Raw genomic sequence first — 12,724 nt, 5'->3', positions numbered from 1 at the left:
AGAGACGATACAGTGAAGGGATATCTAAAGATTGGTGGAGGTGGGTGAAGCTTGGAGAGCTCAGATCGCGGGGTAGTGGGATGGGATGGGAAAATTCAGGCCCCAAGATGGTGGGGCAACGACACGCTCATCTCTCGACGTCACACGAGCAAGAGAACGCTCACAATAACCGCCATGGTGATACACACACAACATCATTATTAGAGACTATAGTATTTCCAAGAAAAGGCAATGTCCCATTCGGAACAGGAAGACACTTGATAAGTTTTACTTCTTTGATTCTCTATCTACCAGCTATCTAAGTTCAATCTAGGTATCCATCGCAATATATATAATCAAACAAGATCTTGTCCAGGAACTAGAAGGTTGCGGTCAATGACCATGAGTCTCTTTCAAGTAGCTCCGACTTGTAGTGAGTGGCCTCCTTATAGGATCCATCCGTGACAACTAACATATCCTCTGCCACTAGGTAGTAAACCCGATCCTCCCATGTCGAGCTCCTCTAAACCGTCCGTCCACATCCATTTCTTTCGACTTTTCAAGCCTTTTGTCCCTACTCAAATAAAAAAGAAACTCCAAAACTCCGCGCCTATAGCGAGTGTGGACTGGGTCATTCCAACCCCAGTTCGGTTCCCAAACCAATCCCAAAGTAAATATACAAAAGGGTATAATATCCGTTGTGACCCGTCCTTATCCAACGTGCTTGTCAAGATTCAAGGAAATGAGAATGAACGTGATGGCGGCCGTCATGCCGCCCCTGCTGAACCCCTTACATCTTAGAATCCCTTGAAAGGATCGTCACGGAAGTAGTCCTCCTCGCCGGCGGTTCTGCTTCCATGATAATAGTCGTCAAATCCTGCACGGTTGCCACGAGAGTGATAGCTGTCCCTATGTCGACTCCGGCTTTGTCGTCGCCTTTGTTCCTTGCTACGCCTCCGGAGAGAGTGACGAAACTCGTCATTCTCATCCGGATAATCGTTGAATTGCGAGAATGCTAGAGGGCTGATGAAAGCCTCCATCCGCACAGTTCCAATAGCATCGAAGAAGTTGCTGGGCCGAGATGATGCCTCCGAGGTGCGCCCCGACCCGGCCTGGCTCATGCCCCAGGTTCCAGTTCCGGACCCAGCTTGACTCATCCCCCAAGTTCCGGTTCCGGTTCCGGTTCCAGTGCCTGTGCCAGTGCTAGATGCCTGGTAAATGTCTGAAGAGCCTGCAGTTCCAGTGCTGTTACCGGCTGTGCTGTTGGTTGCCTGATGCTGACCAACACCGCCGATAGGTCCAGAGAAGCCCCGGAAGGAGAGCGGCGGCGGTACGTGGCCGCCAGTGTTGCTTCGCTTACGTCCATGAACCATAGCTTGATTCCGGTCATGGAAGCGTGGAATAAAGGGAGGCTCCGCCGCATCTCTCGAATCATCGCGCGAGTGGTTGCTCGAGAAGCCGCCTGCTGAGCTTGAGAAGCCACCCACGGATTCTGCGATTGGGAAGCTCGTTACATCGCCCATCTGTGAAGATGGCGCGCTCGGGATACTGGGGATGCTAGGGATGCTTGGCGGTCCAGGCCTAGGAGCTGCCGTGCGACCCTTGGCGAGACGGATCGAGTCTCTGATACCCCCGCGCTTCATCTTGGATCGGGGCTCTTCAAACTCGGGCAGTGGTGCTTGTTGGATAGGCGGCGGCGCTGAAATGATCTCGGGCACTGCCTGGGATGAATGCGCTAGGAACGACAGAGCCGTCAACCAGATATAATGTCGATCGGCAGATACTGCTGTAAACTTCAGGGCTCTCTGTGGCGTGAGAATGAGGATTGATCGGTTAAAGACAGGAGCCATGCCCTTGGGCGCGGCGTTGTCGTCCTTGACATCCAGCACAGATTGGATCGTCACTGATTTCGTCAGCGATTCGAGGTTCGGGAGAGCGAGGGAAAGCAACTTACGTTTTCGGCCAGTCTTGCCCATCAAGGCACTGCCCGAGGACGGCTGCTTGCTGCTCCAGAGGATGGCCCTTTCATATGGTGCGAGCCAGACCCATCTCTTGTGCCGGTCGTTGCCAGTGTCGTCCTTGCCGTTGCTTTCTGGCACACCAAACGACTTTCTTCTGCGGACGTACTTGAACATCCACTCACCAACCATGGCCTGGGCAATGGCATCCACTACACCAGTGCTCTGAGCACTGCTGGACATGAATGGTGGTGGGTCGGTACTACCAGTGTTGGCAGTATTAGACGTGTTGAACGTATTAAACGTGTTGAAAGTGTTGTCCGTGTTAGTTGAAAGCTTGTGTTGATGCCTGAACTGTCCACTATGGCGGACTCGGGTACGGGGAGTTGTGATATCGTTCCGTGGCAGAGGGGGAAGGCTGGGGCTCTCAGGTGCCTCCGTAGAAGGAGACAACGGAGGGGGAGAGCGACTTCCTTGGCGACGGTGTCTCTGGTTGCGTGGTAAAGCAGCAGCTGAGCGAACCTTTCTGATGCTGCTCGCGCGGTACACACGACCGGAGCCTCGGCGCTGGAAGGTATCTCCTCTGGTTGGGCTTCTCTGTCCGTCACTCGGGGCGCTCGCACTGAATGGAAGCTTCCGCGAGCTAGCTCGGGTTGGGATTGGGAATGGTGGGTTAGGTGGGTTGTTGGATTCGGGCAGGCTAGGGCTCCTTGAACGGCCTTGATGACTTGCGATACCATTCTGGATCATGGCCGCCTTCCTCATCACACTGGCTCGGTTAGATGACATGCCAGCAGGTCCCTTCTCGTAGGCTCTGCCAGACTTGCTCGAAGACATTCGACCCATGCCATCCTTATCAGCGTTACGGTAAGCATGATGAAGCTCTGCTGCCATACGTGGTCCCTGGCGCATTGTGATTTGCTCAGGAGATGTTGGGATTGTTCCATTGGTTCCAGTCGTGCCTGTTGAGCTGCGTTTGCCAGGGCGGCTTGAGATGGACTTTGGTCGAGGTGCAGACAAGGCTGTCCGATACTCAGAATCGCTCAGCTCGACATCTCCAAACTCATCTGCCTCATCAGAGCTTCCACCATCAAAGCCAGCAAACAAGCTGCTGAAGCGATGAGGCCTCCGCACAGGCGCCCGCTGGCTCGACAAAGGACCATCATCGTTGTTTCCAGGATAAGCGTCATGGAGGGTGTCATCATCGGCAACTGAGATTGGAGACGAGGGCAAATCGCTCAGGCTTCGCTTGGTTGTCAGCCGGCGAGGGTTTCGTGGTGGAACATTGCCCGGAACAGGTGTAAAGTTCTTGGCAGATTCATTGACAGGGCTTGGGTTCGGGGATGTAGGTCTTGAAGAGATGGCAGAGGGTTGGAGATGGGCTGGAAGGAGGGCCAGCCGCTTGTCGGTTTGGATGCCTTCTGTCTGAACTCCAGCTTCAGTCGTCGAAACTGGGGAAGACAGATTGACTTGGCAGCCAAAGTCCTTGCAGTATTGCGGCAGTCGTGGCTCACGAGGTGTGTTGGGACGACTGGTGGGAGGGTGAACACTAATGCTAGGGATTGCCAGGGGTGGAGGAGATGGAGTGCGGACAGGTGAGGGCGCGCGAACAGGCGGTGCGTCAGTCTGTGTGGACGATGTAATCATCACAGGCTTCTTCTCGACCGGCGGTTCCACTACTGGGGGTGGTGGTGGAGGAGGAGGGCGAGTAGGTGACTTTGGCGTCTTGGGAGGTGTCAAAGGCTCTTCCATTGTCTGGGCAGCGGCAGAGACCATGAGACGTCTAGGCGTCGGTGGTTCAATGCTGAGCGGACGGTTGATGTGGACTCGCTTTCGGCGTTGGTTTGCCTCGATTTCACCATCTGCCCGTGGCGAGCACTCAACTTCTGGTGACTTAGCGCGAACAGGAGGCTCTGGAGTAGCGGGCTTCGTGGGAGGGAGCTTGGGTGAGGGAGGCGGCGAGTACTGGATGCCCGTGTCGGTATACGAAACCTTGGGGGCCGTAGGGTGCTGTTCCTCCTCATCCTCGCCATCTTCGCCTTCCAGAGCTTCAAGCACTGCCTGGTTCTTGAAGAGTCTGCCACGTGCTACACTTCCCGGTCGTTTGATGCTCTCCAAGCTCTGGTTACGACCGTGTATGCGGTGCAGGACGCTATCGCGGCTGAAGTTGCGCACATGAAAAGACGTTGCGTGATTCGACATGGCACTCTCACGACCATCCAGATCGCTCATCTCATCTTCGTCGTCGTCAAAGTTAAGCTCATCAGCAAGCGAGTTGCCGTTCAGCTTCGCCATGCCAGGGCCGCTCATGATAGAAAACCGGACGCTGTTGGTCATGCTCATAGTCCTCACGCTTGCAGCATCGTTTTCTCGACCGCTTTCCTCAACTTCGCTCTCCTGGCCGTTGGCCGCATTGTTCATTTGAGCTTGTTGATAAGCCGCAACCTCGTCAAGAATGGTCTTCAAACGGCTTTCGGTAACGTGAATTCGGCGCTCGAATTTTCGTCTCTCATCTTCCCAGGCGTCCTTCTCCTGTGCCCAGAGTTCATGGACCCTTTGCGAGTCTTCCTCTTGGCTTCGGATCTTCTTTTGCGCGGCCTCAAGTCGTTTCCTGGTATCAGATACTGATTCAACTGCGTCATCTCTCTCTCGGGCCAGTTCACCCAAGGCAGATGATGTTCCGCCCTCAAGGAGCGATAGTTGGCGCTTGAGGGATCTGCTTTCCTTTCCTGTCTCGGTAAGATCTTGTCTCAACGTCTCCCTCTCCTCTTTGGCAGCATGAAGGGACGTCTCTAGAATCTCGATCTGTTTGAACTTTTCCTCCTGGTCTCTTCGAAGAGCCAATATCTCAGACACTAGATTGGCATGCAATGTGGGAGTGAATCGTCGAGGGTCAAGGATACTGATGGTCTCGTCTGTGGTGACGTCCCGAGATGAGCGTTTGGATGCCATGTCGCTTGGTAGAGGAGGAGGTGAGACTCCCTTTCCTGGTGGCGTGACTGAACGCCGGGATTTTCTTGATGTTCGTGAAGGTGTGCGATATGGTGTATCATGAGGCGTCGGCAGAGAGGTGGCAGCCGGGCCGCTGAGATACTCGTCGTCTGTCTCCCACACACCCATATTGAAGAAATAAATGCGGGTTCACGAGTTGAGTGTGAAGCAATTGATACTGATGGTCATCGGTTGACTCTCATGTAAAGTCGCTGGCGACGGGAGTGTCGGTCCAAACCCGCCAAGCTGGCTGCACTCGTCAATCCTCCAGTGCAAACCTGTGCACGTAACGCTGTTATTGAAGAAGGCCGTAAGTTATCACTCAGGGCTGATACAAGAGCCCAGGCGCTGTAAGACTCAATGTCAGCCACCGGGTCAAATAGGGGCATCAAACTATAACCACTTACATCGCGTAAGCTGAGTTTGAAATGAAAAAATGAGGTGAAAGTGAAGTAAAAAGTGACCTCTGTCGCATGAACAAGTTAGTCTCAGATGGTTTCTGATGTGTGAACTCGCCGCCATGGACGAATGGCAACGATCGGAGATGACGACGCACCTCGAGGAAAGAAAGATATTTTATATAAAGTACAAGGGACCCAGGTCAACGGTAGGCCCCGTGGCAAGTTAATGCGACAGATGTTTTGGTCGTGAAAAGGCTCCCGTCGATCGGAGGGGCGAAGACAAGGCCAATGCGTGGTGGCAAGCTGAGTTGTGGAGGTGGTCGTGTATAGAACTGGATGGAGCTTATAGGAGTCGGAACTGAAGCAAAGCTGGATGTCGCCGTCCACCAAGTCGTTATAGAATACGCAAAAACAATTCGCAAGCTGCAGCCAGGGACTAGTCAGCTAATCAAGCCTCGAGGCGAAGGAATGAACCGAGTCGAAGGACGCGCGGGAAGATCGTGAGGATCGCAAGATGCAGAGACATGGCCAACAGAAAGAAGAGGGTTGGGACTTGCGCCAGTGGAATCACGGTCCACGGGACGGCCCGGCTGAACGTACAATGAGAAACACAAAGCAATAGCGTCAAGTCCAACCTCGTCACTCACTCTTGCAATTACCAAGAGCGGAGTGTCATGACCTCAAGTAGAGGAGTTGACTGGACTGGATGGACAATGAGGGTAGTAAACGAAGGGCAGTTAGATGGATGTCGTGGGGTAGACGAGCGCAAAGCGGGAGAGCCGGACGAGCATCAAAAGCCAGCACCAGCACCGGCAAAAGCACCAATCCAGGGCTAAAGCGAAACAATCAAGGCAAGGAGAGGCGAGCGCGAAAGCAGGAAAAGGAGGAGAAGAGTCGTCTGAAGGACAAGACAATCAAGACAAGAATCTCGAGGGTCCAAGGACAGTGACGCGGGTGTGTCCCTCAGGTGCCAAAAAGTGATCGGAGCACACGCGGGCGCAGAAGACCAGGACCCTGTTAAGTATCCACTTTGTCGTGAGGCGTTCACCTGAGGGCCTCAACCACGCCAGGGTCTAGAGTGAAGAAGGCAAAGCCTTGCAGGTGAGAGCTCAGTTGACAGCGGCGAGCAAGCACGTCCAAGGTACGTACTGGTAGTGCTCTCGCGGCTGAGGAGACGACACCCAACATGGGGTTACGATAATGGCATGGGGGGCTTGTGGATTTGGAGCGGAAAGGGGAAAGGCGGGAGTGTTAGGCGACGGGAGGTGGAGCGAGGCCGGAGACCCGAGAAGACGGGCCTGGCTTTCTTTGATTAAGGGTCGACGAGGCTTGCTCACTTGGCTGACGATGGAAGATGGAGGGTGGCGGTCGCGGAGATGGGATGCTCTGTCTGTGGTAATGAATAGCAGGAGTCAGGGCCTGCCGGATGAGGCGTGTCGAAAGGGGGACGGCTGTCTGATATTCGCAGAGACGAGAGGCTGATGGTTGGATGTGAAGGTGTCTCATACCCCAACCCAAACACACGGCTCAAGAGCGGCCGAGAGAAGAACAATGCCAGCCAGCCAACGGCTCTCCATAAGCCTAATGCCAGCACCGGATTGGCTTGTCCTGTTTCCATCCTCGTCGACGACTTGGGACCATTCCTTTCCTCTTCTCCTTAGCCCAGTCGGCACCTCTCTGGATTCGACTCGCCCGAGGAGGGGTCTAGCTGGGCCTGGCCTAGCCGGCCAACCAAAAGGAAACTCATCTTGGCTAGTCGAATGTGAAAGTGATGGGGCAGGCCAGGGTCTGCAGTTGGTTGCAATTCAATTCCCTCTCGACATCCTGGCTCTCGGGAATGAGCCCCGCAGGCACCGCGAAAAGAGAGAAAAAAGTGATTTGTTGATGATTGTGCTCAAGTTGAAGAGATGCAGAAGAAGGTGGATGTTGAAACAACGTTAATTTAGTGGCCGCCCAGAAATGGAAAGTGAGGTGCACTGTAACCTTCCCAATCACCCGAGGGTGTGATGTGATGCCTGAGGCAGACGGCGAGGACAGGGAGAACCAGCAGGAACATTCTGCATTCATCCAGGAATCATCCATCAACAACTTCATCAGCTTGTTTCTCGGTGACGACCTCATACCCATCAACGGCCAAGCTGGAGCCCTGGGCAACCTATCTACGTACCGCACCCACTCGCTAAGCAAGCTAAAGAGCCCTCCCCGGGAAAGCTAATGCAGTCCCCAGGATCCCCTGTAGCGCCGCAATATCGGCCCTTGACGGTTCCTGGGATGGCCCTGGCCTCACTTCGAGTGATCGAATAGGAGGTCCAGGCTTTTCGTGCTCTTTTGGGACCTGCAATTTCCTCTCGATGATCCTCTCCTTGTGGGCATCGTATCCCAGACCTGGCCTTGAGAGCCATCCCCAAAGGGTCACGTTGGAGTTGGAGCTGTCGATGCGGGAGGAATCACCATCGTCAGATACGCCAGACACATGCCGCTTCCAACATGGGAGTTCCTTGCTTCTCCGCCCTCTTGCTTTTCCATCCTACAACGGTTTTCCACGGACCATGGCGTGATATGCCGACCACTGCAGTATTGACAAAAGTTGGAAGTGCACCGGCTCACTGATCTTGTGGCAAGCAGCGACGACCCAGAAGTGGGCTCCTGGCTACGTACGAGGCACGGAGTATTATTCCAGGCATCGACACGGCTGGGAAACTTCCGAAGACGCTTGGCAGAGCCGGCGACAGGTCCAACAGGTTGGGACTTGGTCCCTACTATAGCTCTGAGCAAGCAATGCACGTACCACTCTCGCCCAGGGGCGGTAGAATGGCTGCAGAAGCCTGATCTCGGGGATGCTACCGCGTACGTTGACGGATCGTCCTTGTCTCGGTTCCTCCTCAGCAGGCGAAGCTGTCAAAAAGCTTGCGGTAGTTGCCGGCAAGGCGAAGAGCCAGGGTTCAATGTCACCGTCAACGTCTACCAGGGCACCTCAACCGAGGCCGGCGACACCGAAGAGTTACAACAGCAATGCCACCCCGTTGCGTGGCTCCCGAAATACTCTCGAGTCCTCGTTCATAAGAGACGAGACGTTGCGCGGCTCTCAATAACAGCCACTCTATCACAGAGGTTGTCCAGACCACTCCGAGGGGGCTCGGCGCGCAAAGATGCTCGCCTGCACCCTGGCCAACATATGGCCCATGGACAAGAGCGAATGCACGGCAATGGCACATCCTGCACCTGTACATAAGTCCATGACCGGAGCTGTACCCCAGATGGCCGCTGCTCGAGCCCTTGCCGATGCTCCACTTGGAATGGATTCAGTTTGATTGTCAGCCCTCTCAGAGCAAGATTGCTCAGCCGGGATTATGCCTTGAGCACTCATGGCACTCGCGAGCGAGTCTCCTTATCCCCAAGAAAATGAGTTCTGATGATGCAAGACATATGCATGCTGCATCGATATCACTGACCTCTCTATTCCAGGCTTGGGGTCTTGACCCCTCGGCATCTCGTGCCTCGTATCATTTGGGCGTCAAGAGTTGACGACTGACGAAGTGATTGAGGCCTGAGAAACAAGCGAGCCCCATGACGGCAAAGATCAGCCATGCGAAAACTGCCGAGCTTCTTCTCCCCGCGCCTTATCGCCATCCCCTATGCATTATCGGTGATCTGGCTTACCCTGCCTCTCTCGGCCGCGTCTTCCTCACCAAAGCAAGCCACCCGTGACGGTCGGGGTCGGGAACAGATACGTGCGCTTCTTTGGAGCACGAACCAAGATCTTCCCCCTTCTACGCCAACGTCTGATTCTAATTGCAAACAGGGCACAATTTATCGTATGGATGACGCCCCAAACACGCAGTTGGAAATTAGTCCTGGTTGATTGCCTTGCTCCCGCTTCTCTGAAGAACCACCTTCATCAAAACCAGCCCCATTCATACTCACTAGTCGAAGCGCGGCCCGTGTTGGCCTCTACCAAGAAGCAATTCTGAGCAGTTGGCTCAAGATCCATAACGCAATCCTAGCCAAGGTAGCAAAAGCCAACCGCCAGAAGCGACTTGTGATGATGGACCTCGGACCTGCTTTGCCCGCCTTGTTTGCTACTTTACGAGCTCCACTGGGTCCGGCTGCCGACATGGATTTCGACGTCCTTCGCGTCCTTCGCGTCCTTCGCTTCCTTCTCGTTGGAAAGACACGATGTGACCTGCCAACATCTGAGAGATTCAGCCGAACTTCCTGCTCCGTTCCCTTCTCGGGCGAGTACTGCACTAGCCGATGGGTTCTTCGGCGCCGCTGGAGTGGTTCATGTCTTCGCGTCGCCTCGTGGCCCATGCTCGATGCTAATGCCCAATGCTTGCTCTCATTGCCACATGAAACGTGTGGCTTCATTGACGGATCACGGATTCTTTCCCAATCGGCCACTAGCTCCCTGTTCGGCATTTGTGTCTACGGCTGAAAAGGAGAGGTTTAATGTTGGTTGAAGACAACCCACACCTAGCCTTGTTTCGACTTGCTTGTTTCTCTTAAACATATGCCCCACTGTGTTTCTCACGAACGTCAGCTGCTTTCATCATCACTTGTTGGGACGTTTCCGAGAGGTCGGAAGGGATAAGTCCGTCACTCAGCTTGTCGAACGACCTGTCAAGTCGAGTTGGTTGATCCCTGCAGCAAGTCCAACCCTATTAATTTCACAAGTATGTGAAACATCCAAGTTACGTTGTAGAAAAAGCAATAACGGGAAAGGCACGTTTCGAGCTACCCAAGAAGGATCTCGTCACCCTATCCGACTCCCCCGGCTCCAGGGAGCATCGTGCTTATTTCTCCGGCTCTTGTTTGCTGCTCGGGATGGTCATGTGGTAGAAACGATACGCTTGACTTCTTACGAGCTGCATATACAACGTAGTTATCGTGATCCACACATCCCCTTGCATCGTCGATGATACGTATCGAGAAGTGTACGGAAACTCGGTGTTAACTTTGACGTTTCTGGATAGAAAAAGCAAAGGCAGGATGGGGTACTGCGGAGTATTATTTACTTTGTCGCTTGGGGCTCTCAACGACCAAGATCCCAACATCAGGCGGTGTTGACCGTCCTCCTGCGCCAATGGTGTGTTAACCCACTGGCACTGGAACAGCATGACGGCTGATGCAGGGCGAGTGGGAATTGGGGGCTTCTGGGGTTCCATGTATGCTCAATTCCAAATGCCCATCTTGACTATCATGGTTATTCTCATGTCAACCAGACAGCGTTGACTCAGGGGCCAAATCACATCCCACAACTCCCAATTACAACCCATGAACAATTCATAACTGCGATACCAAAAATTGAGCATACAACTCAACCAAGGCAATTCGAAGTTGTTGAGGCTGGACAATGACCGTTCGGAACAACATGCCACAGTGTGCCATACGACCAGCCGCACCTGTATCCCTCGCCTCACTTCAAGTCGTCGAACAAGCAAAGTTTGACCAAGCCACCAGAGAATTGACCTGCCTGGCACAGGCTAGTATCAAAATTCTTGCTTCTGCGATGCTCCACACGAAAACGGCGTGATGCAGCGGCCGGCTAGCTCACAACTGTCACTGCGTGTGTATGTATGCAAAGTCGATCTCAGTCCCACAGTCAGCCACCCTGACATTGCCGGCAGGAGTCTTGTGAGCGCACAGAGCGGGATGATGTTTTTCTTTGCCAGCGGTGACTGAGGCGAGAACATCGGGTGTGGGGGGTGATCCTCCGAATCGTGCTTTATCCGTAACTGACGCCTCACCGAATCACGCCTTTGATAGGGTCCTTCCAAGGGCCGCAGAGGCATCCTTCGATAGGCGGTGTATCAGATCATCATCCTCAATGCCCGTCCTCTGCATCATGTCGGCGCTTACGGGGGAAAAGTGCCGGCCGCCTTCTGCTTCCACCTCGTGGTGATGCAGTATGCGACCTGACCTGCGGCCGCGGGCCTAGCGTCCACGGCGGAGCGACTTGCGTCTTCAAAGACGAGAGTCGAGACAGAACTGCCACTCGGGTTTCCTCCGGGGACTCATCCTGCGGGCGCCGTCTCAGTCAGATTGCCGCTCGAGGCGCCGGACCTTGTGTTCTACCCATATCGGATACTTGTTAAGACTCTCAAACCACTGTACCGCGCTCCCGATCTGCAATCATTAGCCGGTCCATGTCTTCGTAGGGAGCGTAGGGAAACGTACCAAGAATGCCCATGAGCCTATAAACGTCGACAATGTCAACGCATACTCAACTCCTGGCTGGTTCATGCCAAAACCCAACGCCCCGCAGAGCGTGAAGCCGATAGCCCCTATCAAGTTCCATAGCCCAATGTGCCATCCGAGGACTCCTGGCGCGGGGATATACCAGCGAGGCTGGACCTCGAGCATGAATAGTGCGCTCGAGACGATAAAGCCCGTGCCGCCGACGACCTGCGGGAGCCAGTAGACACCGTTGAGGGCCGGCGTGGAAAGGTTCTTGAGGATAGGTGGCAGTGCCGTGAAGCCTGATATCCAGAATACGGTGGCACCAAACATTTGTGAGGAGCAGGCGAGGAAGCCTATCTCGCGAAAGTAGTGTGTCCTCAGCTCGTACCAGGTTGGCCACCAAGACCACATACGCCCATCTTCTGACGAACTCTCGTCCACTTGATGCTGGCTGATACACTTGCCGGCGACAAAGGTTCTCTTCTGGGCATGCGAGTGCCTGCATTCATGGACAGTCTTGAGGTGAAGGACTCCGTCTACACTCTCTTCGACAGCCCAGCCAAAACAGTCTGAACGGTTCTCGTTGACGGCTTCGAGCATGAGAAGTACTGAGCCAACCTCGAAGACTGTAGCTCCGACGAGAGCTGTCAGCCCAGCTGCCCAGTCGGTCTCGCCTTTGAACTCTGTCGAAGGGTCTTGTACGGGTAGCCAAGAGAAGAATCCATTGACGACCCAGATGACAGAACCTGTACCTGTTTAGATATCAAGATGTCAGATGTCAGTGTTGGCTCATACCTATGGTAAAGATGACGGCGACATCATAAGACACGTCCCAGACAGGGTATCTCAGAAACATCTTTGCAATGCCTCTCAGGGTCCGGTTTGGTGTATTTGTCGGCTTCGGGCTCTGGGTCTTTTCATGTTTGTGAGGATCGACATCGACGGCCAGCGCATGTCGTCCCTTTCTGTTATCTCGACTTCTCCAGACATACGCAACCTTGGGAACTTGGCCACTCGTGGGTAGTTGGTCTCTTTCGACCTCAGGCGCCGTAACCTGTCTCTTTCCTGCCACCATGTACCGTTTCGTCGGATTGAAAAACTTGAAAGGGCCGGCGCTATGCTCCGCGTCATAGTGACGCCCAACGAAGTGGTCCTGTGGTCGTTTCATGGTGACGGGATTGCCTGTGAGTTGGAAGTAATGCTGAAGGACTGGAT

General features: G+C 54.1%; 2 protein-coding genes across 2 annotated transcripts; both read right to left on the bottom strand.

The window, feature by feature from the left end:
• Window positions 1-776: 776 nt before the first annotated feature.
• On the bottom strand, window positions 777-5,057 carry NECHADRAFT_93686 (uncharacterized protein; the record flags this gene model as incomplete). The annotated part of the gene is made up of 4 exons (XM_003050806.1): window positions 777-1,095; window positions 1,133-1,182; window positions 1,266-1,882; window positions 1,934-5,057. The coding sequence occupies 4 exons, from the start codon at window positions 5,055-5,057 to the stop codon at window positions 777-779; spliced, it is 4,110 nt and encodes a 1,369-aa protein (XP_003050852.1).
• A 6,372-nt stretch (window positions 5,058-11,429) lies between these two features.
• On the bottom strand, window positions 11,430-12,677 carry NECHADRAFT_80526 (uncharacterized protein; the record flags this gene model as incomplete). Its single annotated transcript, XM_003050805.1, has 4 exons — window positions 11,430-11,523; window positions 11,553-11,862; window positions 11,923-12,261; window positions 12,305-12,677. The coding sequence occupies 4 exons, from the start codon at window positions 12,675-12,677 to the stop codon at window positions 11,430-11,432; spliced, it is 1,116 nt and encodes a 371-aa protein (XP_003050851.1).
• Between the last annotated feature and the right edge of the window lie 47 nt (window positions 12,678-12,724).

The sequence above is a fragment of the Fusarium vanettenii genome, assembly GCF_000151355.1.
Source record: "Fusarium vanettenii 77-13-4 chromosome 5 genomic scaffold NECHAsca_5_chr5_3_0, whole genome shotgun sequence".
NCBI classification, from domain to species: domain Eukaryota; kingdom Fungi; phylum Ascomycota; class Sordariomycetes; order Hypocreales; family Nectriaceae; genus Fusarium; species Fusarium vanettenii.
The sequence above is the reverse complement of the archived record's forward strand: the minus strand, read 5'-3'. Positions and strand labels throughout refer to the sequence as shown.